Here is a 19,634-nt window from a genome sequence, read left to right on the forward strand (position 1 = left end):
CCAGGAACTCCCTCTGGGGCCTGAGCCTCCCTGGTCTGGACACTCCCAGCCCTGGCTGTCACATCCCCAGAGCCTGTCACCCCCCTTTGCAGCCCCCACATCCTCCAGGGCCCATCTGTCACCTCCTTGATACCTGTGACCCCCTGGCCCTGTCCCCCCAGTCCCCTGACCCCCCAGAGCAGTAGCCATTGCCCATCTACTCCCCACAAGGACAGAGACGCCTCGAGAGCCACCTCTGCTACGTCCTTTTATTAACACCAGCACATGGGGGGGGTCACAGGGAGGGGATAGTGGTGGGGACACGGGGAGGGAACACAGGGAGGGAACACCAGTGGGGAAGCAAGAGCTGCTCTCAAGAAATGACCCCCTCGATGTGCAGCTGGAGGTACCGTCGCAGGGCGGGTGGCAGTGCCAGCTTGGGGACAGCGCTGTGGCAGCGGGAGCCCAGGTGGCTCCGGATGGCCCAGCGTGCCAGGTGCTGCAGCCGCCGTGGCTGCCCCGCCATGCGCACGGCCGAGGCGTAGAACTCCTGGTGCTCCTGGGTTGGGGGGGACATGGGGGTCAGCGAGCTGGGACCGGGATGCAGGGACACCCAAGGACACCCCAGGGCACCTAAGGGGACCCCCTTACCTCCCACAGCTCGGGGGGCACGTCCTCCGCCCATCCCTCGGTGGGTGGCACACGGTCGTAGGCGTTGAGCATCACCTCCAGCGCCGGCGGGTGCTGGCAGCACAACCTGAGCATCTGCCAGCAGAGCCGTGTCACCGAGGGCGTGACACCGCCACCACCACCCCGTGACCCCCCACCACCCACCTTGGGGTGCCCGGGGAGGGCGCCGTGGTCAAGCAGGAGCACAAGGGTCTCCTCGGGGCGCTGGTCCCGGTACTCGTGGACGGCACGGAGGGCACAGTCCATGGGGGTGTCACCGGTACCATTGGGGATGGTGGCGTCGGCGCCGTGGCACAGCAGCAGCCGGGCCAGCCCGGGGTGCCCGTTGGCACAGGCGTTGTGCAGAGGTGTGTGGCCCTTGCGCCCCGCGGCCCCCGGGTCGGCACCGGCCGCCAGCAGCCGCTCGGCCACGCGCAGGTACCGCTCGGCGTCCTTGGGGTGCTCGGCTGCGGCCGCCGCGGCGTTCAGGGGGGTCTCACCCTGGTGGGTGCGGTGGGAGGGGTCGGCGCCGTGGTGCAGGTACAGCTCCACGTGGGCCACCAGCCCCTGGCGCGCTGCCACGTGCAGGGCCGTCACCTGCCGGTCGCGCGTGCCCAGGTTCACCCGCGCGCCGTGAGCCAGCAGCAGCTCCGCACACCTGGGTGAGGGGGTGGGGGGCGAAGGGTGAGGGGGACACTCGTGGAGAGAGGTGGCACTTGTGGGGACGCCCCCCAGGGACATTCCCAGGACAACCCAGAGAGCCCTGGCACCCATGGGACACCCCTAGAGACACCCCCAGGGGCATCCCCAGGGACACCCTTAGGAATCCCCAGAGAGCCCTGGCACACTTGGAATACCCCCAGGGACATCCCAAGGGACACCCCTGAGACACCCTGGAGAACCCTGGGACACCACTAGGGACACCACTAGGGACACTCCAAGGGACACCCCTGGGACACCTCAGAGAGCCCTGGCTCCCATGGGACACCCCCAGGACACAGGTGCTGCATTGGGGGGCTGCAAACAGGGGTCCCCACCAGCATAAGGGGTCTTGGCTGAGCTCTGGGGGGTTTAGAGGCGGTGGTCGCGATTTGGGCAGGAGGTGGAGCCTGGCACGCAGGTGCCCCCCCATTCCCAGCCCCCTCCCCGTACCGCAGGCTTTGGGGGGCAGTGCAGAGGTGCAGGGGGGCCGAGCCCTCGGCGCTCAGCACGTTGGGGTCGGCGCCGAAGGCCAGGAGCAGGCGGGCGCAGTTGGGGTGGGGGGCGGCAGCGCTGTCGTGCAGGGGGGCCCGGCCCCCCACCACGGCGTCCACCGCCGCCCCCCGCAGCAGCAAGTGCCGGGCACAGTCCTCGTAGCCCCGGGCGGTGACGATGCGCAGAGCCGAGGTCTGCTGCCGGCGGGGGCTCAGCACCCACAGCCCTGTTGGGGGGGTCAGTGGGGCAACCAGGGGGCTGCCCTGAAAACCCACCCTCCACTGGACACCTCACCCACCCACAGCCCTGTGGGGAGGGGTCAGAGGGGCACCCACGGATCTGCCCTGAAAACCCACCCCGGGCCCCCCACCCAGAGCCCTGCTGGGGGTGAGGGGGATCTGCACCACCCGTGGGGGCTGCAGTGCCCACCCACCCCCCACTGGACCTCCCCACCTCCTCACCCACAACCCTGCAGGAGGTATGGGGGGGTCAGCAAGGCGCCCGGGGGCCTGCCTTGAAAACCCACCCTCCACTGGGCACCCCACCCACCTACAGCCTTGCCGGGGGGGGGAGGTCCAACCTCCTGGGGGGTCCAACCTACTCAGATCCCCGCAAAAGGGGGTCAGTGGGGCACCCAGGGGCCTGCCTTGAAAACCTACCCCCCACTGGAACCCTCACTTCCCCCCCCACCCCTCCTGGGGGGTCCAACTCCTTGGGTCCCCCCAACCCACCCAGAGCCCTGCAGGAAGGGCAGTGGGGCACCCACGGGTCTGCCCTGAAAACCCACCCCCCAGCAGACCCCCCCCCACACCACAGCCCTGCGAGGCACCCATGGGGGCTGCCCTGACCACCCACCCCAGACCCCACACCCACAGCCCTGCCAGAGCAGGGGGGTCAGCAGGGCACCCACGGCTGCTGCCCCACAGTGATCACCCCCCCACACCCTGCACCAGACCTCTCACCCACCCATAGCTCGGGGGGTCGGTTGTGAACCCCAATATCCCCCCACCTCCACCTCCAGCCAGGGGAAACCCTGTGTGGAGTAAACCTGGGATTGTACCCCCTTTCCCAGAGCATTCTCCACAGCCCACCCCTTCCAAACTGGATCCCCCAGCCCTGCTCCCCTCAGCCCACCTGGAACTGCAGCCCCATCCATCGCCCCTTGCCCTGGCTCCCCTTGTTAATTTGAAGGGGGAAGGGAAGGGAGAAGGGAGAGGGGAGAAGGGAGAAGGGAAAAAGAGGCAAAAAGAGTGGGAAAAGAGGGGGAAAAGGGGAGAAAGAGGGGGAAAGAAGGAGGGAGAAGGAGGAGGGGAGAAGGAGAAAGGGAGGGAGAAGGAGGGAGATAGAAGGAGGGAGGGAGAAGGGCAGGACCCCCCAGCCCCATACCCTGCTCCGGTGACCACACCAGCTCCTCGCTGACCATCTCCAGGACCAAATTGGCCGTGGCCTCGTCCTTGAAGATGCTCTGGACCCGCGGGAGGTCCCCGGCGTACAGGGCGTTGTGCACGGCGGGGTCCCGGCAGTACCGGCGCCGCCGGGGGGGGCTCGGGGGGGCCCGGGGGGGCTCCGGCAGGAACCGGCGCGTGGCCCATTCCCGGGCCAAGGCTCTCCGCCGCTCCTCCCGCTCCAGCAGCTCCCGCTGGAGCCGCAGCGAGCGTAGGGCCGAGGAGCTGAAGGCGAAGGTTTCGTGGGCCATGGGGTCCCCCGGAGGGCTGGGGGGGCAGTTGGGGGGCAGCGACCGGCCCCCTGCGCCTCGGGGGGGGTTATAAATAGGGCTGTGCCCCACACATGGATGTGGAATCGAATCCCGGAGCCAGGAGCCCTATAAATAACTCCTGGGTGGTAAACAGAGTCACGGGGTGCCGGGAGTTTAACCTGTTGGTGGGTGCGAGGTGGGGACGTCCCATGGGGGTGGGATTTGGGGCTCCCCAACCCTGAGGGGCTGCGGGACCCCGAGGGGAACGGCCCCTTCTGCCCAGGGAGGGGAGGGAGAGTGGGGACCCCCCAGAGGATGGGTTTGGGGTCCAGAAGGATGGTGACGCACAAGGACACAGGTGATGCAGGGACAGAACAGCCCTTTAATGCAAGTTTGGGAGTGAGGGGAAGCTGTGCCTGGAGGAGTGGGGACAGCACTCAGGCCGTGTCCCCCAGGGACCCCCCTGGAACCCCCCCAGCTCTTGGCTCCACAACAAACACAGCGGACACACAGAGACAGGAGCATGCAGAGGTGGCAGGTGTGCCACCTGCTCCTTGGCATCATCATCATCCTCACCAGGCCATGGCACGGCCCAGCCTGTGCCAGCAGCTCCTGGGGTCAGCCACAGTCAGCCTGGGCTGGGGCTGAGAAGAAATCCTCGGGCAGCTCTCCCAGGAGCCCATCCAGGTCATCTGCACGGCACAGCAGGGGGAAATCCATGAGTTTTACATGGAACCACAGAATTGTTCAGGTTGGAAAAGCCCTCCAGGGTCACTGAGTCCAACCATTCCCTCAAGGCCGCCACTAACCCGTGTCCCCAAGTGCCACATCCACAGGGCTTTTAAATCTCTCCAGGGCTGGGGACTCCACCCCTGCCCTGGGCAGCTGTGCCAGGGCTGGACAGCCCTTTCCATGAAGGGATTTTCCCAATATCCAACCTGAATCTCCCCTGGTGCAGCTTGAGGCCGTTTCCTCTTGTCCTGTCCCTTGTTCCCTGGGAGCAGAGCCCGACCCCCCCGGCTCCACCCTCCTCTCAGGGAGTTGTGGAGAAGGAGAAGGTGCACCCTGAGCTTCCTTTGCTCCAGGCTGGACATATCATAGAGCCACAGGATCATGGAAAAGTTTAGGCTGGAAGGGATCTTAAAGCTCATCCAGTCCCACCTCCTGCCATGGCAGGGACACCTTCCACTAGCCCAGGTTGCTCCAAGCCCCGTCCAACCTGGCCTTGGACACTCCAGGGATCCAGGGGCAGCCACAGCTTCTCCAGGCAACCCCTTCTGCCACTGCAGATGAGGGCAGTCACCACCCCACCCCAGTTTTCCACAGGACATGGAGCATTTCTTCCCCTCCCGGAGTGGGTCTGACTCACCCATGTCACATCCATCAGCTCCCACTGGCTCTTCCTGCCTGGGCCCGGGGCTTGGTGGGTGCAGGGAAAAGCCCCCTGGATGCTCCTCTGTGCTGTGGCCACTTGTCCTCGAGTGTCCCCAGTCCCCAGGGACAGGGACACCCTGGGGGGGCTGTGCAGGAGGGTCTGAGATCAGCCCAGCCTGGGCAGGGACCTGCAAAACCCAGCAGCTCCGAATTACCCAGGAGCCCAGGGGGGATTTATCCATCCTTCCTCCCGAGGGTCCCCAATGTCCCCAGAGCCACCAGCACTGTCCCCTCCTCACCTGGCGCTGGGAGCAGCCGCCCTCGGGCTCCGGTGGGAAGATCCTGAGCAGGTTGTTGGGGGTGACATTGAGGTAGTGGTTGCGGTGGGAGGGGGAGAAGACCCCCACCTATGAGGGAAGGGAGGGGAGGTCAGAGCCAGCTCCAGCTCCCTGCCTGTGGAGGAGTTCCTGCATAACACCCCAAAGGTACATTTTTCCATTTATGACAAGCTCAAATGAAAATTTTAAGGTGCAGGGTGAAATTTTAGGAGTATTTGAGAAAAAAAATCAGAGGTGTAGAAGTATGTGAGACCCTTTCCCAAAATTATATATTGAAATTCCAGGGTATTATGAAATGGGAGTGGTGATGTACCATATGAACAGACTAGTAGTTTCCCATATCCCCTTATCCCAATATTTCTTTATCCTAATATTTACAGTCACAAATCCAAGGTTATAAAAGAAAGAGAAAGGTGATGTACCCTGTTAACACACCAGTAGTTCCCTTTATCCCCTTAGCCTAATATTTATATTCACAATTCCAGGGTGTTATAAAATAGGGAATAGGAAAAGTGATGCACCCTGTTAACACACTGGTAGCTCACCTTGTCCTAATATTCCCTTATCCCCTCATACTAATATTCCCTTACCCCCTTATCCTAATATTTAAATCCACAATTCCAGGGTGTCATAAAATGGGGAATAGGAAAAGTAATATAGCCAATTAACACAGTGGTAGTTCTCCTTATCCCAATATTCCCTTGCCCTAATACTTACACTCACAATTCCAAGGTATTATGGAACGGGGAATTGGAAAGGTGATCTACGTACTGACACACCAGTACTTCTCCTTATCTTAATATTTATATTCACAATTCCAAGGTGTGACAAAATAGGGAATGGAAAAGGTGATGTACCATATGAACAGGCTGGTAGTTCCCCTTATGCCTTTCCCCCAATACTCCCCTTTCCTCTTATTCTAATAATTATATTCACAATTCCAGAATGTTATAAAATGGGAAATCAGAAAAGAGATATGTATCCTATTGACACACTGGTAGTTCCCCTTATCCTAACATTCTCTTATCTCCTTATCCTAATATTTATGTTCACAATTCCATAGTGTCATGGGACAAGTGATACACCCCATTAACACACTGGGTGTTCTCCTTATCCTAATATTCCCTTATCCTCTCATCCTTTTATGCACAATTACAGGGTGTTATGGAATTGGGAATGGGGCAGGTGATGGATCCTATTAACAAACTGCTAGTTCCCCTTACCCTAATACTCCCTTATCCTCATACTCACAATTCCACGGTGCTAAGGAACAGGGAATGGGACAGCTGACATGCTGTATTACCATCCCAGTAGTTCCCCATATCCCATCCCCCTGGGGTGTGATCCACCTCTCCTACCTGCCTCAGGAGCAGCACGGAGCCAGGCCGGAGCTCGCTCTGCCTCTCCTCCAGCAGCAGCCGGTGCACCGTGCCCTGGATCTCCCCTATGGATGAGGATGGGATCCCTGAGCCCCGGGAGTGAGAGGCAGGAGCCCCACCCGGGCACAGCTCCGGCCCCACTCACCCGTCGGATCCCGGAACACGGCGCCGGCGCCGGCGCTGCTCCTGGTCAGGGCCTTGATCATCACGGCCATGCTGGGGACCTTGTTTTTTGGGAGCTGCTTCAGGGCTGCCTGCACGGCACAAAGGGGGATTTTGGGATGTCCTGGCCAGGAGCTGGACTTGATGATCCTTGTGGGCCCCTTCCAGCGTGGGACACTCCAGGATCCTGTGACCCTTGTCACACCGATGTCCCCGTGCGGACGTGGCTGTCTGTGCTCAGCCCAGCTCGGCCCCCTCCCCACATTGATTCCTGGCTCTAAAAGCAGCTCTGAGGGGTGAGGGAAGAGCTGGAAGCCGAATCCCAGGTCTGGTGGCCTCGTGTGGGCCCCCTCACCTTCCGCAGCACCATGACGACGCTGTAGGTGTGGAGGAAGCAGCCGGGATCCCTCTCGTCCAGCCCCAGCTCCGTCTTCATGGCCAGCCAGGGCCCCTTCCCAAAATCCTCCTCCGTGGGCAGCGGGGAGCTGGGCAGTGCCTGGAGTCACGGGACAACCACAGTCACCACCCTGGAGCCGCAGGGACCCCCTCCCCTTCCAGCATCCCTCTGTGGGAGCCCACAGCAGTGCTGATGGGATTCCCAGCCGGATCTGCTGCAGCTGGGGGGAAGTGTCTGTGTTACCTCTGTCCGTGGCTTTGCCACAGCCCCGTGTGCTGGAGTCTGGGGAGCAGAAACCAGGATCTCCTCCAGCAGCTTCCCAGAGTGCTTATGGGATAAAGGGAGGTGTCCAGGGATTTGCATCACCTCATCAACTGCTCCCATCCCAACCTGTCCCATCTTATGCCATTCCCATTACCTTCCCATCCTATCCCCATCCTGTCCTTATTCCATTCTCATCCCATTCCACTCCTGTCCTCATCTCTATCCCTATTCCCATCCTCATCCCCATCCCATCCTTATCCCTGTTCCCATGCTGTCTCTAACCTCATTCAATCCCCATCCCCGTCCCCATCCAATCCCCATTCCACTCCCATCTCCATCTCTATCCCCACTCCCATCCCGTCCCCATCCTCATCCCCATCCCATCCTTCTCCCTGTTCCCATGCCATCCCTATCCCCATTCAATCCCCATCCCATTCTCATCCCCACCCCATCGCCATCCCCGCCCCCAGTTCCATTCCACTCCCATCCCCACCTTTATCCCCGTTCCACTCCAACCTCCATCCCTATCCCCACTTCCATCCTGTCCCCATTCCCATTCCCATCCCCATCACCCACCTGCTGGGGCAGGATCCCGGCGGGCCCCGGGAAGCGCCGGCTCTCCCTGCACGGGGGGACTCGGGGGGACATCCCGGGGGCTTTGCTGGCCGCTGTCACCAGCTGCACCAGGTGATTGGTCACCACGGGGGGGTTTGGGGGGCCGGGGGCGTTGGGGACCACGGTGGGATTCGGGAATCCAGCAGCCATCCGGAGCGGCGGCCTCGGGGGCTCCGTGGATCCAGGGGGTTGGGAGGGGGGCCTGGGGGGCTGCTGTGGTTGGGGGCTGCTCAGTGCTGGAGGGGTCCAGGGCACCCCTGGACAGGAGGAGGAGTTGCTGCCTCCCAGGGGTGCTTGGAAAGGCCTCAGGGATGGAGCCCCCGGAGCAGGGATGGACCCAGACCCTGCAGAGCTTCCCGGCTTTCCCATGGAAATGGGGGGCCTGGGGGTCCAGGAACCGGCTGTGCTGGGCCTCAGCACCACTTTGGGAGTGGGGAGGGGGTCCTGCACCCCCCTGGAGCTGGGGATCGGCTCCTCTCCCACTCTCAGCTTTTTGGGGACCCCACATTCCTGAGCGTTCTCCTTCCCTGGGCGTATCCGTGTGGGATTCTCCCCGCGCCCGGGGGGCAACGGGGCAGCGCCGGCCCCCGCCGGCCCCTCCAGCTCCATGCAGGCAGCCAGGAAAAGTTCATTATCCAGCTCATCCTGGGGGGCTGCTCCCCTGGGTGGGGGTCCCTGGAATCCCGCGGGATGCTCCCCCTGCCCGGTGAGGGGTCGGAGGGTGGGGGGTTTACTGGGATGGGGTTTGCTGGGATGGGGTTTGCTGGGATGGGGTTTGCTGGGATGGGGTTTGCTGGGATGGGGTTTGCTGGGATGGGGTTTACTGGGATGGGGTTTACTGGGAGGAACTGGGGCGTCGCTGGGTGAGGAGTATCCAGGGATCACAAACTGGTTCTCCGCGTCTTCCACGGCGGAGAGGAAATCCTGCGGGGAATCAGAAAAACCGCCGGGAATTCGAACAGCTCCGTGTGATCCCCCAAAAAAATTCAGCCAAGCTGGGGTAGCCCCAGCCCTGGGGGGGTGGGGGGGGAATCCCTCACCTCGTCCTCCAGCTCCCCGTCCGTCCCAAAAAGCTTCTGGAAGCGGCAGGACTGTGGGAAAAGAGGGGAAAACGGGATTACGGGGGGCACAACAAGATGGGGGGGGGCCTCAGATCCCATAAGGACCCCAAAACTCTCAGGGAGGGGCCCCAAACTTGCCCCACTCCCACCCCGCGGGGGCCCCCGGCGACCCCGAGGGCCCCACGGCGGAGGCCTCCGCCGTGGGGCCCTCGGGGTCGCCGGGGGCCCCCGTAGAGACGCCGAATCTCTCGCAGGGCACCCCCAAACCCACCTCCATCCCCCCTCTCCCGTTACCATGGCAGCAGCGCGACCGCCCCCCCCTCGACCCGACCCCGGATGCGGAAGCGGCGGGGCCGGGACTCGAACCCGCGGTCCCCCGGGGGAAGGGGGCGGAACTTCCCCCCGCGGGGCTTGGCGCCGCCTAGCGGCGGGCAGGGGAGCGCGGCCGCGCCTCTTAAAGGGCCACACACACACCCTCTTTCCCCACGCGTGTCACATGTGCACACGCGTGTTCCTCCGCGTCACCCCGGCCCGGGACCCCGTGGCGTCGCCAGTGACTCAGCGCAGACGCGTGTGCAAGGGCACGGGCGGGTGGGGCGGCTGGCAAGGGCACACGCGTGTGTGTGTGTCTTTCTGTGCATCTTGTACGCAGGCGTGTGTGTGTCCTGTACACACGTGAGACTGTGTGGGTCTGTGTGTGTCCTGCTCACGTGTCTCTGTATGTGTGTCTTGTACACACGCGTGTGTGTCCCGCACACGTTGTCTGTGTGTGTGTGTCTTGTACATGTGCGTGTGTATCCTGCACATGTGTAAGTGTCTTGTACACGTGCATGTCCTGCACACCTGTCTGTCTGTGTGTGTGCCTTGTGCACGTGTCTGTGTGTCTTGTACATGTGTGTGTCCTGTGCACGTTTCTCTGTGTCTGTACACACGTGTGTGTGTCCTGCACTTTTGTGTGTCTGTGTGTTTCTGTGTGTCTTGTACACACGTGTCTGTGTGTCCTGCACAGGTTTCTGGGGGTGTGTGTGTGTCTTTGTCTTTTACATGCAGGTGTGTGTGTCCTGCACACGTGTCTGTGTGCCTGTACACACGTGTGTGTCCTGCACACACATGAGACTATGTGGATGTGTGTCCTGAACATGTGTCTGTGTGTGTGTGTCTTGTACATGAGTGTGTGTCCTGCACACGTTGTCTGGGTGTCTTGTACACGTGCGTGTGTCCTGCACACCTGTCTGTGTGTGTGTGTCTTGTACACACGTGTGTGTGTGTCCTGCATATGTGTCTGGTGCCTGTACACTCGTGTGTGCGCCCTGCACATGCGTGTGTCTGTGTGTTTCTGTGTGTCTTGTACACACGTGTCTGTGTGTCCTGCACAGGTTTCTGGGGGTGTGTGTGTGTCTTTGTCTTTTACATGCAGGTGTGTGTGTCCTGCACACGTGTCTGTGTGCCTGTACACACGTGTGTGTGTCTTGCACACACATGAGTCTGTGTGTCTTGCACACACGTGAGTCTGTGTGTGTGTGTGTGTGTGTCTGTGCTGAAATTCGCTTCTCCAAGTGAACGACTGCCGTTCCACCCAGGAAAGAAAGCCCTGACCCTCTGTCTCTCATGTGCAGTTGCTGTGCCACTCTCGGCACTCCATGGCCAGCAAGAGCTTTCTGTGGTGGCACCTTTTGTCTGGGAGAAATCTTCGTCTGTCTTGAATTTTGGGAGTCGGATGGCCCTGGAAGCTTTGGGAGGACAAGGAGTGGACAGTCCCTTGCAAAAGCACCGCTGGAAGGAGAAAGGCTGCTCCCCACCCTGCTTAAGCTTCACCTCCCTCCATGGGGCCAAGTGCCAGGGCAGTCCTGGGGCCCAGTGGGGACAGCAGCAGGGACAGACCATGGCCTGTGGAGGAGAGGCAGAGCCCTGGCAGCTCTGGGCTGGCAGCAGCCCCTCACCCAGGCAGGTGGGAGCGCTGACCTGACAGGGGACAAGATGGACACTGGGGTTTTTGTGGGGAGCAGAGTAAAGCACAGACAGGCACTGAATCAACAGAACCTTCTCAGGGTAATGAGGAGGAAATTCAAGGAGGTTTCTGCCCAGCAAAAGCTCTCACGGCCACCCTGTGGTGCAGAGGCCCCAGCCCTCAGCCACAAGGTCCCCAGCACTGTTTGAGAGAGAGACAGCATGAGAATCATAGATTATGAAGGGACTGGGATGGACATTAAAGCTCACCCAGTTCCACTCCCCTCCCACTAGACCAGGTCACTCAAGGCCTTATCCAACCTGGCCTTGGACACTTCCAGGGATGGGGCAGCCACAACCTCCCTTTCCTGTGAGGTTTTCCCTTCCAGAGGGGATTTCCTGGGGACGTTTCTGCAGGGCTGCTGAGGTGGGGCAGCGGGATGAGCACAGTATTTTGTCCCAGCAAGTGAGAGGCAGATGTTCCATGCAGGAGCTCTGGCTCAGTGCAGGAACAGACCGAGCCTGGAGCCACCTCGTGAACGCAAAACGTGAGTGCTGCAGGACTCAGGCAGGGCTGGCACAGGTGTGCCTTCAGGGCAGGGACACAGGGGCACAGAGAACTCGCCGTGGGCAGCCCCGATCCCGAGCTCCTCCCCTGGCAGGCAGCAGAGGGCAGCAGGGCCCGGCGGCGGCTGCTGCGGGGAGAGGGGAAATGAATGAATGGAGAGACAGATGGGAGCCGTTTTTCCTGCTGTCAGGGCGTGTGGAAGGACAGAGACACAGGCACCGCACTCGGGGACAGCTGGTGACAGCTGTGCTGGGGGGTGGAGGCGCAGGGCCCCGTCTGCCGCGGCTCCTGCACACCCAGACCCAGATCCCTGATCCCAGAACCAGCCCCCGAACCCAGTCCCCAGATCCCAGCCCTAAACCCAGATCCCAGCCCTGAACCCCAAACCCAGCCCCCAAGCCCAGCCCCAGCCCCCAAATCCCAACCCAGACCCAGATCCCAAACCCAGCCCCAGCCCCTGACCCCAGCTCCACCCCCAGATCCCAGACCCCAAAACCAGCTCCAGCCCCCCGGCATTGCCCAGGGTGCTGCCCCTGTGCCCCTGCACACCGGGTCAGGGCTGCGGCTGCACAGCCGGGCACACCCCCCCTGCTCAGGGCAAGGAGCTGGGCACCACCTCAGCACTGGCCCCAGGTACCATGAGCCAGCGCAGGACTGGGCCCCATTACACCTCAGGGCTGGCCCTGGGTACCATCATCCACCTCAGGGCTCTGCCTCATCCCAGTTCCCCTCCCTCCCATCCCAGTGCCCTGTCTCCCATCCCAGTTTCCCTCACTTTCCTCCCAGTTCCCCTCAGCCCATCCCTATGCCCTCACTCCCCCCGCTGTGGCCCCTCGAGCCGCCTCTGCGCCTGCGCCGCTCTCAGCGGGCAGCGCAACCCGTAGCTCACGCCACGAGGGGGCGGCAGCGAGCCCGCTCTCCTATTGGCTGATACCGTCATCATTCAAGTGGTGGGGGCAGCTCCCATTGGCTCAAGGCTGGGAGGGCGGGAAAGTTCGTGTTCCTATTGGCTGGCGCCGCCATCACTCAAACGGCTGGGGCAGCTCCCATTGGCTCGGCCCGGGGAAGGCGGGAAGACCGAAGCGAGGCTCGCGCTCTCCTTTCCCCCCACCCCGGGGTCGAGCCCTCGCCCGTGTGACGGCTTTGCGCACGCGCGTACTGAGGGAGGGCTGTCTGGGAGGGGGTGTGTGTGTATGTGTGTGTGGGTGTGTGTGGAGGTGTGTGGAGGTGTGTGGGTGTGGGGGTGTGTGTGGAGGGTGGGGGTGTGTGACGGGGAGGCCGCCACGCACCGCGCCGCAGCTCGCGCCCTCATTGGGCTGAAAGGGGGAGAGCGCGCCGGAGCGCGTGCGCCGTGCCCCTCCCCGTGCGCGCTGCCTCCGGACACGCAGCGAGGCTCGGCGGGACGCGTAACCCGCCGCGGCGGAGCCGTAGGGGGCGCGGCCGGCGGTGCGAGCCCCTTCCCGCTCTCCCCGCCGTGCCGCCGCTCCCGCTGGACCGGAGCCGTTCTGTGCCGCCTCTCCGTGAGGGGGCGGCCCGGCGGGTCACGTGACCGCGCGCGCTGCCGGCGCACGTGACCGCGCGGCGCATGCGCGGTGCGGGCGGGGGCGGTGCTGAGGGCGGCGGCGGCGGCGGCCGGAGCGGGGCCGGGCCGGGTCGGGCCGGCGCGAAATGGCGGACAGGTTCTCCCGCTTCAACGAGGACAGGGATTTCCAGGTACTGTCCCCGCGGGGCCACGGGCCCCTCAGCGCCGCCCCGAGCCGTCCCCCTCACCCCCCGCTCACCGGGGCTTTGTGTGCGGGGCCCGGAGCTCCGCCACGGAGGGGAGCGCGGGGGGCCGGGGGCGGCTGTCAAGGTGACACGGGGGCTGTGGGGGGCAGCGGGAGGGCGTGTCGTGACGGCGGCGGTGACCCGGCGGGGTCAGCCGATGAGGGGACCCGCCCCCCCTCCTGGTGAGGAGTCGGACCACCGCCCGGTGACGGAACAACCCACACCCCTCCCGGTGAGGGGATAACACACACCGCCGGTGAGGGGTCGCATCGCAGCCCCCCCGAGAGGGCACCAACCCCCACCCCCCGGTGACGGGACCGACCCCCATCTCGGCGAGGGCTCGGACTCCCCCGGTGAGGGCTGGGATCCCCCTGGGGACGGGACCACCCCCCCGAGCCCCGCACGCCGCTGTCCCGACATCTGCCAGCGACCCCCCTTCTCTGTGGAAAACGCCTCTTCCTTCTCATCTCAGTTCATCCCTCCCCCCCCCAGCCGAGAACATCGGTGTTTCAACGTAATTAACGCCACTGCTGCCGTTTTTAAAAGGGGGCTTAAATAAACAATGCGAAAATTAACGTTGACTCATTAAGCCCGAACAATGACATGTTGTTCTCTGACTTCAGCCCGGGAGAGTCTCGGGGTTAGGAAGGAAAACAAAAGGAGCGAGGATAAGGCGGCTCGAGGAGGGCTGTGGATGGGCTGGTTGGTGATCCCTTGTTTCGGGAGCCCGCGGTTGGGATGGGGCTGCTCATCCTCGCTCGGGCCTTTCACCTAAAGCTTTGGGAGGGTTTTTATAGTGTGGAGCTTGCGTAATTCTGCTTAATCTGGCATTAAGGTGCAGCCTTGGGAGCAGGCAGGACATCCAGGAGTGACTAATTTACGGTGCTTCCGGATGTTTTAAGGGATGCACGTTTTAAAGATTGTTGTTAAACCGTGTTAGAAACACGAAGAAATAGGTTTTCAGCGTGTTTGTGTGCATTGCCTGGTGTGTGGATGGAGGTTTGGCTCCTGCCACAGCCCCAAACGCGGGCTGGGTTGCATCCTGTATTTCCTTGAACGAAGTAATGAGCCGTAATTAACACTGAAATAGTCCGATTTGGCTTTGAAGTTTGTGTTTCAGGAACTGGGGCGAACAGGGCTTGAGAACACATGAGAGATGGGGAACGTGAACCAAGTCGGGTACCCAGGGAATGGGTGAGCTCTGCAGTCGTGTCCTTGCCCTTTGTGGGGCAAGAAAAATAATTGTGGTGGCAAAACCTGTTACTGTGTCGTGGCTCTGGGCTCGCAGAGGGAATGTGTGGTGATGTCAGGTAGGAAACAGGGCTCCATTCCCCCATCCCGAAATCTTGGAGTGCCCAGAGACAATAACCAGGTCACAGCCCTGTGTTCCCTGGGCGCTGTTTTAAATTGGGATTTATCTGTGTCAGATGCCAGGCTTTTATTGTCTTTCCCATAGGATACAGTGAAAAATAAAAAGGCAGGGCTTGTTTTTATGGGAGGGTCACTTCTCTGTTCTCCTCTCCCTGAAAATGTGCCAGTGAGAAGACAGACATTTTATTTTGTGCGTTAAAGCTTCCTTTGAGGGAAAAGTGGAATCGGTCCCCTGGGAAGAGCCAGTTGGGGCTTGCAGGGGATTGAGGGTGAAAACAGTGAGCTGGGAAAGAGCAGATCCAAGGGGGATTGGCCAAGGTCACGCTGAATTGGAGGGAGCTCCAGGTCCTGTGGACAGGTCAGCAGTCTAATGATTTTTCTGAACTCATGGAGGAAGGCTTTTCGATGAGAAAGAAGGAAAAATAAGGCTCAAAGTTGCTTTCAGAGAAGACTTTCTGACTTTTTTTTTTTTTCCTATTTAGATGGTGGTCCCCTGAGATAGAACACGGGTGTGGGATAAAGGAAATGCTCATTGTGCCAAGTGTTTGCAGGGCTGCTGTGACCGTAGGTACAAACACACCCACCTGTGCCCCTAGAAAATACTGCTCTCAAAATACAGCAAAAATAAGACTCTGTTCATGCAAGTCACCAGTTTGGATGCAGATGCCTTGCAGGAGTGTTCCTATCAGTGTCAGGGATGCCCTTTTCACTCAGTTCCAGTTCCTCAGCAGGTGAAATTTGTGTCTTTGGAGGGGATGTGACTCCAGACGTGACCCCCTGTCCCTGCCAGGCTGGTGAGACCCAGGGAGCGTGGCCAGAGGGAGATGGGCTCTAAAATTACACGGCTTGGAGAGGGATGGAGGCGTGGGGAGGGGGAGGGAGGCTGGAGGGATCTCTCGGGTTTCGTTCTGGGGTGCTCTGCTTGTGATCTCAAAGCGAGAGGATGTGTAATGTTCTGGAGAGAGGGAGAGAAACAAAAGGTCAGGAGTAAAGAGTGTGGGTCAAAGGAACCCTTTAGCTGCTTGGAAGAAAGGCAGATGCCTTGGGATTAGTGCTGTGGCTATTGGAAGAGAGTCTCTGGGTGAAAAAAAAAGCCTTTTAGAGTTCTAATTATTGTTATCAGCCGCTGAAAAGATTCTGTGTTGGGAAGATCTGTTTGGCAAGATGAGTGTTGATGTGGGCAAGGGAGAGCTGGCAGTGCAGGGTTAGCAGAGGTGATCCTCGGGTTTCTGAGCTCCTGATGTGCTGGAGAAAAGTGGATTAAAGGTTAGAGAGCTGCTGGGAGCTGTTCCTCCCTCCCCCGTGCCTTGCTGAAGGAAGATCAGTGCGATCAGGAGAGACAGGAATGGAAACAAACAGCACTGGAGGGAAATCGGTTCAGGAAGGAAGGACCTAAATCGGCTGAGAAAGAGAAGGTATGAAGGGTCTGAAGGGCATGAAAAGGTGCTGAGGGAGAAGGGTTGGGCAGAGAGATCAGCTGAGAACTGGAGAGAGAAGAGGGAGGGGGGGACCTTCCCATAACTGCAGCCAAACCAACGTGGTGGGCGTGGAGAGAACTGCAGAAGGAGTGGAGATGCTCTCATGGAGTTAGGTAACCCTGTGGAAAAGAGTGGCTAGTGTAAGGATAAGGAAGTCATATATCCTTAAAGATGAAGATGGTGGTGTGGAGGGAGAGGAGGAGTTATTCTGACCCATCTCTGTGGTCGGGTGGAAGGAACCTTGAAGCTCAGGATGGTTTGGAAGTTGAAATTGCCAAAGGAGCAGGAATGGCCCGGGAGGATATCACTGCAGTGAGCTGATTAAGGGCTTTGGGGGTTTTCTTACAGGATTGTCTCGCTGTTGCTGTGCTCTGTAGCTTTAGGGGCTGCACTAAAGGTGAAGATCCTCTTCCCTTTTTCCCTAAGCTCTCAAACCTCAGAGAAACTCGAGGGAAAGCCCCTGGTTCTGGCTGTATTTTGGAGGTGCTGAACCTGAGGGCAGCTCCAGTGAAAGGCCTTGAGCTGTGCTCTGCCTGTCATACGGATCTTTCCCTGCCCAGGCTGGCACAGCTCTTCCTTTGGGAGCCTTGGGCAGGGAGATGGATTAGTGGAGGAGGAAGGATATCCCTGACCTTCCTTCTCTTGCCTCTCTCCAAGCTCTGCAGTGGCAAGTGAAGTTTGCTGAGTGGCTCACCCAAATAAATCCCAGTATTTTTCCATTTTCCATACAAGAAGGGTTATTTTTGAGTGGGATGCTGACAAACTTAACCCTTCAGGCAAGGGGTCGTGGAGTTTGTCATAGTTCTGTCACAGGCTCTGTCACTTGTCTGTGCCACTGTCCCCTTGACTGACAGGCTTCCCTGGGAGAGACAAACAGGAACCAGTTTAACTTCAAGGAATTACGAACAATAGCTGTAGATTACGCCAACAGAATATTTTAGAAACATTAATGAAAGCTGTGTGAACACATGAGACTGCTGCAATAAGTAAATATACATTTTAGTGCTATTTTTGTGCTTGCAATGATTTTGTTCTTTAGATTAGCTGTGCAAACTCAAAGAATAAATATTATGGATGTCTCTATATTGCTGAAACCCAGTGGAGCTCCCACTTACTCCCAGATGTTGAGAAAATGCTTTCTTGCTGCCTCTCTCTCCTTTCCATTGTTGAAGCAGAAACATCACGAGCCATATGTGTCTGTGTGTACAATAATTTCCTCTTCCTACGTACATTGCACTTACTGGCATCATTAGCCAGACGGAACACAGGCTGTTCTGTCTCGGCGTTTTTTACTGCTGTGTAGTCAGCACAACAGGACAACACTTCCACCCAGCAGGAATACCTGGTTTTCCCGACCGGGTGGAAGTGTAGCCACTCTGAACCTCAGCTCGGCTCGTCCTGCTCATTCCAAGAGGATAGGTGGGATTTGTTTTTCCCCTCCGCAGAGGATCTGAGCAGCTAACCCAGCACATCGCCGCTGCTGCTCCCAGCAGGTTGAGCTGAGTGCTGCTGGCAGGGGGATTTTATGCTGTTTAATTGGCAGAGTGTCAGGGATAAGTTGTGTTCCCAAGCAGCTTAGGCAGCGCTTTGCTGGCCAGCTGGGAGGGTTTGAACCCTAAGGAGTGTGTGCTCTGGCTGCAGCTCCAGTTCACTTCCCAGGTGCTGCCTGAGGGAAGTGCATTTGGTTTCCATGTCCTTCAGCAGGCCTGGCTGCTCGGGGGGAGGTGGCACAGGCAGCTGATGGCTCCTCTCTGCGCTGCAAGGAGATAAATGGGGTCATTTTGTCTCGTCCACCTTGACTAATTGGGAGAAGAAAAACTTAATGTGGGGGAACGAGGATTGGAATCTCTGCAAAATGTGTTACGCTGAGCTTCCAGCAGATCCAAGATCCTGGAGTGTGAATTTGCCTTTGGCAGGAGTAGCTGCAAGCAGTCAGCCAGCCTTTTCCATGGGCTGTTTTCTAATTGAAGAATTAATCGGAGATTTTTAAAAATCTGTTCATACTGTTTGGAGATGCTCATTTTTCATTAGATTGGGATTATATTTCTGGTGTGGGCCCAGCACAGGAGGAATATGGCTCTTACCTCCTTGGCAGGACGCTCTGACCTCTCAGCTGAGCAAAGCTGGAACAGCAGAACTGTGACTGTTTTTTTTACCTCCCTGTGTGAGTGAGGAAGGGAGGAGAAGACTGGGGGAAAGTGTTATAAAGTAGATCAAGAAGTATTGGTTCCAGTTTTAGAACATCACGGGAGGGTCTGAACTTCAGTTGCATTTCTGGGATTCAGGTGGTGAGTTAATTTTATTTAGACCTTCTTTCCTGTCTTGGTTGTGCCTCTCCCCCCTCTGTGTTGTCTGTTCTCCAGTGCCAAGGCTGAGTGAATGGGAAAGGAAACACTTTCTTCTACAGCCCCACAAACGATGTCTGAGCTACCTCAGCTGCTTCTGAGTCACCCCCTGCAAAACAAAACCCACCCTGCTAACCAGGTTCCAGCCACCCACTGTCTGGGGATGTAGAGCTTCAGGAGTTCATCAAATAAAAAGCACCACTGCAGTTCTTGGGCAGCTCTTCCTCGGCTGAGGCTTTTCTCCTACCACACAGTTTAAAATCTGTGGTGATTCTTGGCACCTTCCCCCTTCAAGCAGCTCTATGGGCAATTAATTTGAGACTCTGGCCATTCACAGTTTTAAAGCCAGAAGTTGATATCAGGATGCCATTCAAACATCCAGCTATCACTTAGCCTTCAATTCCCATCGTTTGATCCTGCTCTGAGTCCAGGAGTTGATGTTTGGCTGCAGTATCTCTCTCTTGAAGACAACTGGTGATGGGGAACATTTTCCTTGGTAGATTGTTCTGATCGTTTAGTCACTGAAATGTTCATTTTCCTTAATTCTTCTTGTACATTTTATTATATTCAGCTTTTCATTGTTGTTTTTTATGTCCTTCTTTGCTTTGCCAAAGCACACATCACTATGCTGTCTCCTCTTGTATGAGGGCATATATAGCATTTCTGCTCAGTTTTAGCTTCTTCTGAGAACCTTAACAGCCTGACCTCTGAATTCTCTTATAGTAGGGCATTTCCCCTTTGTGTTGTTACAGCTTTCTGCATCTTAAATTGTCCACACTTGTGACTGTAAAACTAACACAGAAGAGTCTAGAGTAGACTCTTATCTGTATAACATCCAGAGACAAACATCTTTTTTACTACTTTATTCCTCTGTTGCACACCCTTGGACTGTATTTTTATCCTTTCTGTTGCATGAGGAGGTTTTAAGTGGGATTTCTGCTGCCTGCTGGGTGCAGCCCTGTGCTGTGGCTGTGTTTGTACAGGGCTCTGGGAAAGCAGACCTGGTGTTGGGGACTTTTACACGGGGTCA

General features: G+C 58.7%; 3 protein-coding genes across 5 annotated transcripts in view; 1 reads left to right on the plus strand and 2 right to left on the minus strand.

Annotated features, from left to right (window-relative positions):
• Window positions 1–263: 263 nt before the first annotated feature.
• On the minus strand, window positions 264–3,832 carry ASB16 (ankyrin repeat and SOCS box containing 16). The gene is made up of 5 exons (XM_027734058.2): window positions 3,229–3,832; window positions 1,801–2,068; window positions 814–1,306; window positions 631–744; window positions 264–538 (listed from the first exon to the last, which is right to left on the minus strand). The coding sequence occupies exons 1-5, from the start codon at window positions 3,536–3,538 to the stop codon at window positions 353–355; spliced, it is 1,371 nt and encodes a 456-aa protein (XP_027589859.2). The 5' UTR covers window positions 3,539–3,832; the 3' UTR covers window positions 264–352.
• Window positions 3,833–3,900: 68 nt separating this feature from the next.
• HROB (homologous recombination factor with OB-fold) lies at window positions 3,901–9,472 on the minus strand. 3 transcript variants are annotated; one of them, XM_039384039.1, is made up of 10 exons: window positions 9,423–9,472; window positions 9,108–9,158; window positions 8,029–8,991; window positions 7,432–7,515; window positions 7,147–7,287; window positions 6,775–6,883; window positions 6,609–6,694; window positions 5,212–5,319; window positions 4,908–5,100; window positions 3,901–4,230 (listed from the first exon to the last, which is right to left on the minus strand). In XM_039384039.1, exons 1-10 carry the CDS (start codon window positions 9,423–9,425, stop codon window positions 4,157–4,159), a joined length of 1,812 nt encoding a protein of 603 aa, XP_039239973.1. In that variant the 5' UTR covers window positions 9,426–9,472; the 3' UTR covers window positions 3,901–4,156. The 3 variants fall into 3 exon arrangements, with proteins under 3 accessions (XP_039239973.1, XP_027589900.2, XP_039239972.1); XM_027734099.2 differs by having other exon boundaries at window positions 9,400–9,461; XM_039384038.1 differs by lacking the exon at window positions 9,423–9,472 and having other exon boundaries at window positions 9,108–9,260.
• A 3,785-nt stretch (window positions 9,473–13,257) lies between these two features.
• The window catches only part of GPATCH8 (G-patch domain containing 8), a 53,656-nt gene continuing 47,279 nt past the window's right edge, over window positions 13,258–19,634 (plus strand). The window contains exon 1 of the mRNA XM_027734047.2: window positions 13,258–13,356. Coding sequence (XP_027589848.2) covers window positions 13,312–13,356 — 45 coding nt within the window. The 5' untranslated portion in view covers window positions 13,258–13,311. The remainder of the gene's footprint in view (window positions 13,357–19,634) is intronic.

Source organism: Pipra filicauda, unplaced genomic scaffold (genome assembly GCF_003945595.2).
Source record: "Pipra filicauda isolate LSUMZ 115617 unplaced genomic scaffold, ASM394559v2 scaffold336_size1087642_pilon, whole genome shotgun sequence".
NCBI classification, from domain to species: Eukaryota; Metazoa; Chordata; class Aves; order Passeriformes; family Pipridae; genus Pipra; species Pipra filicauda.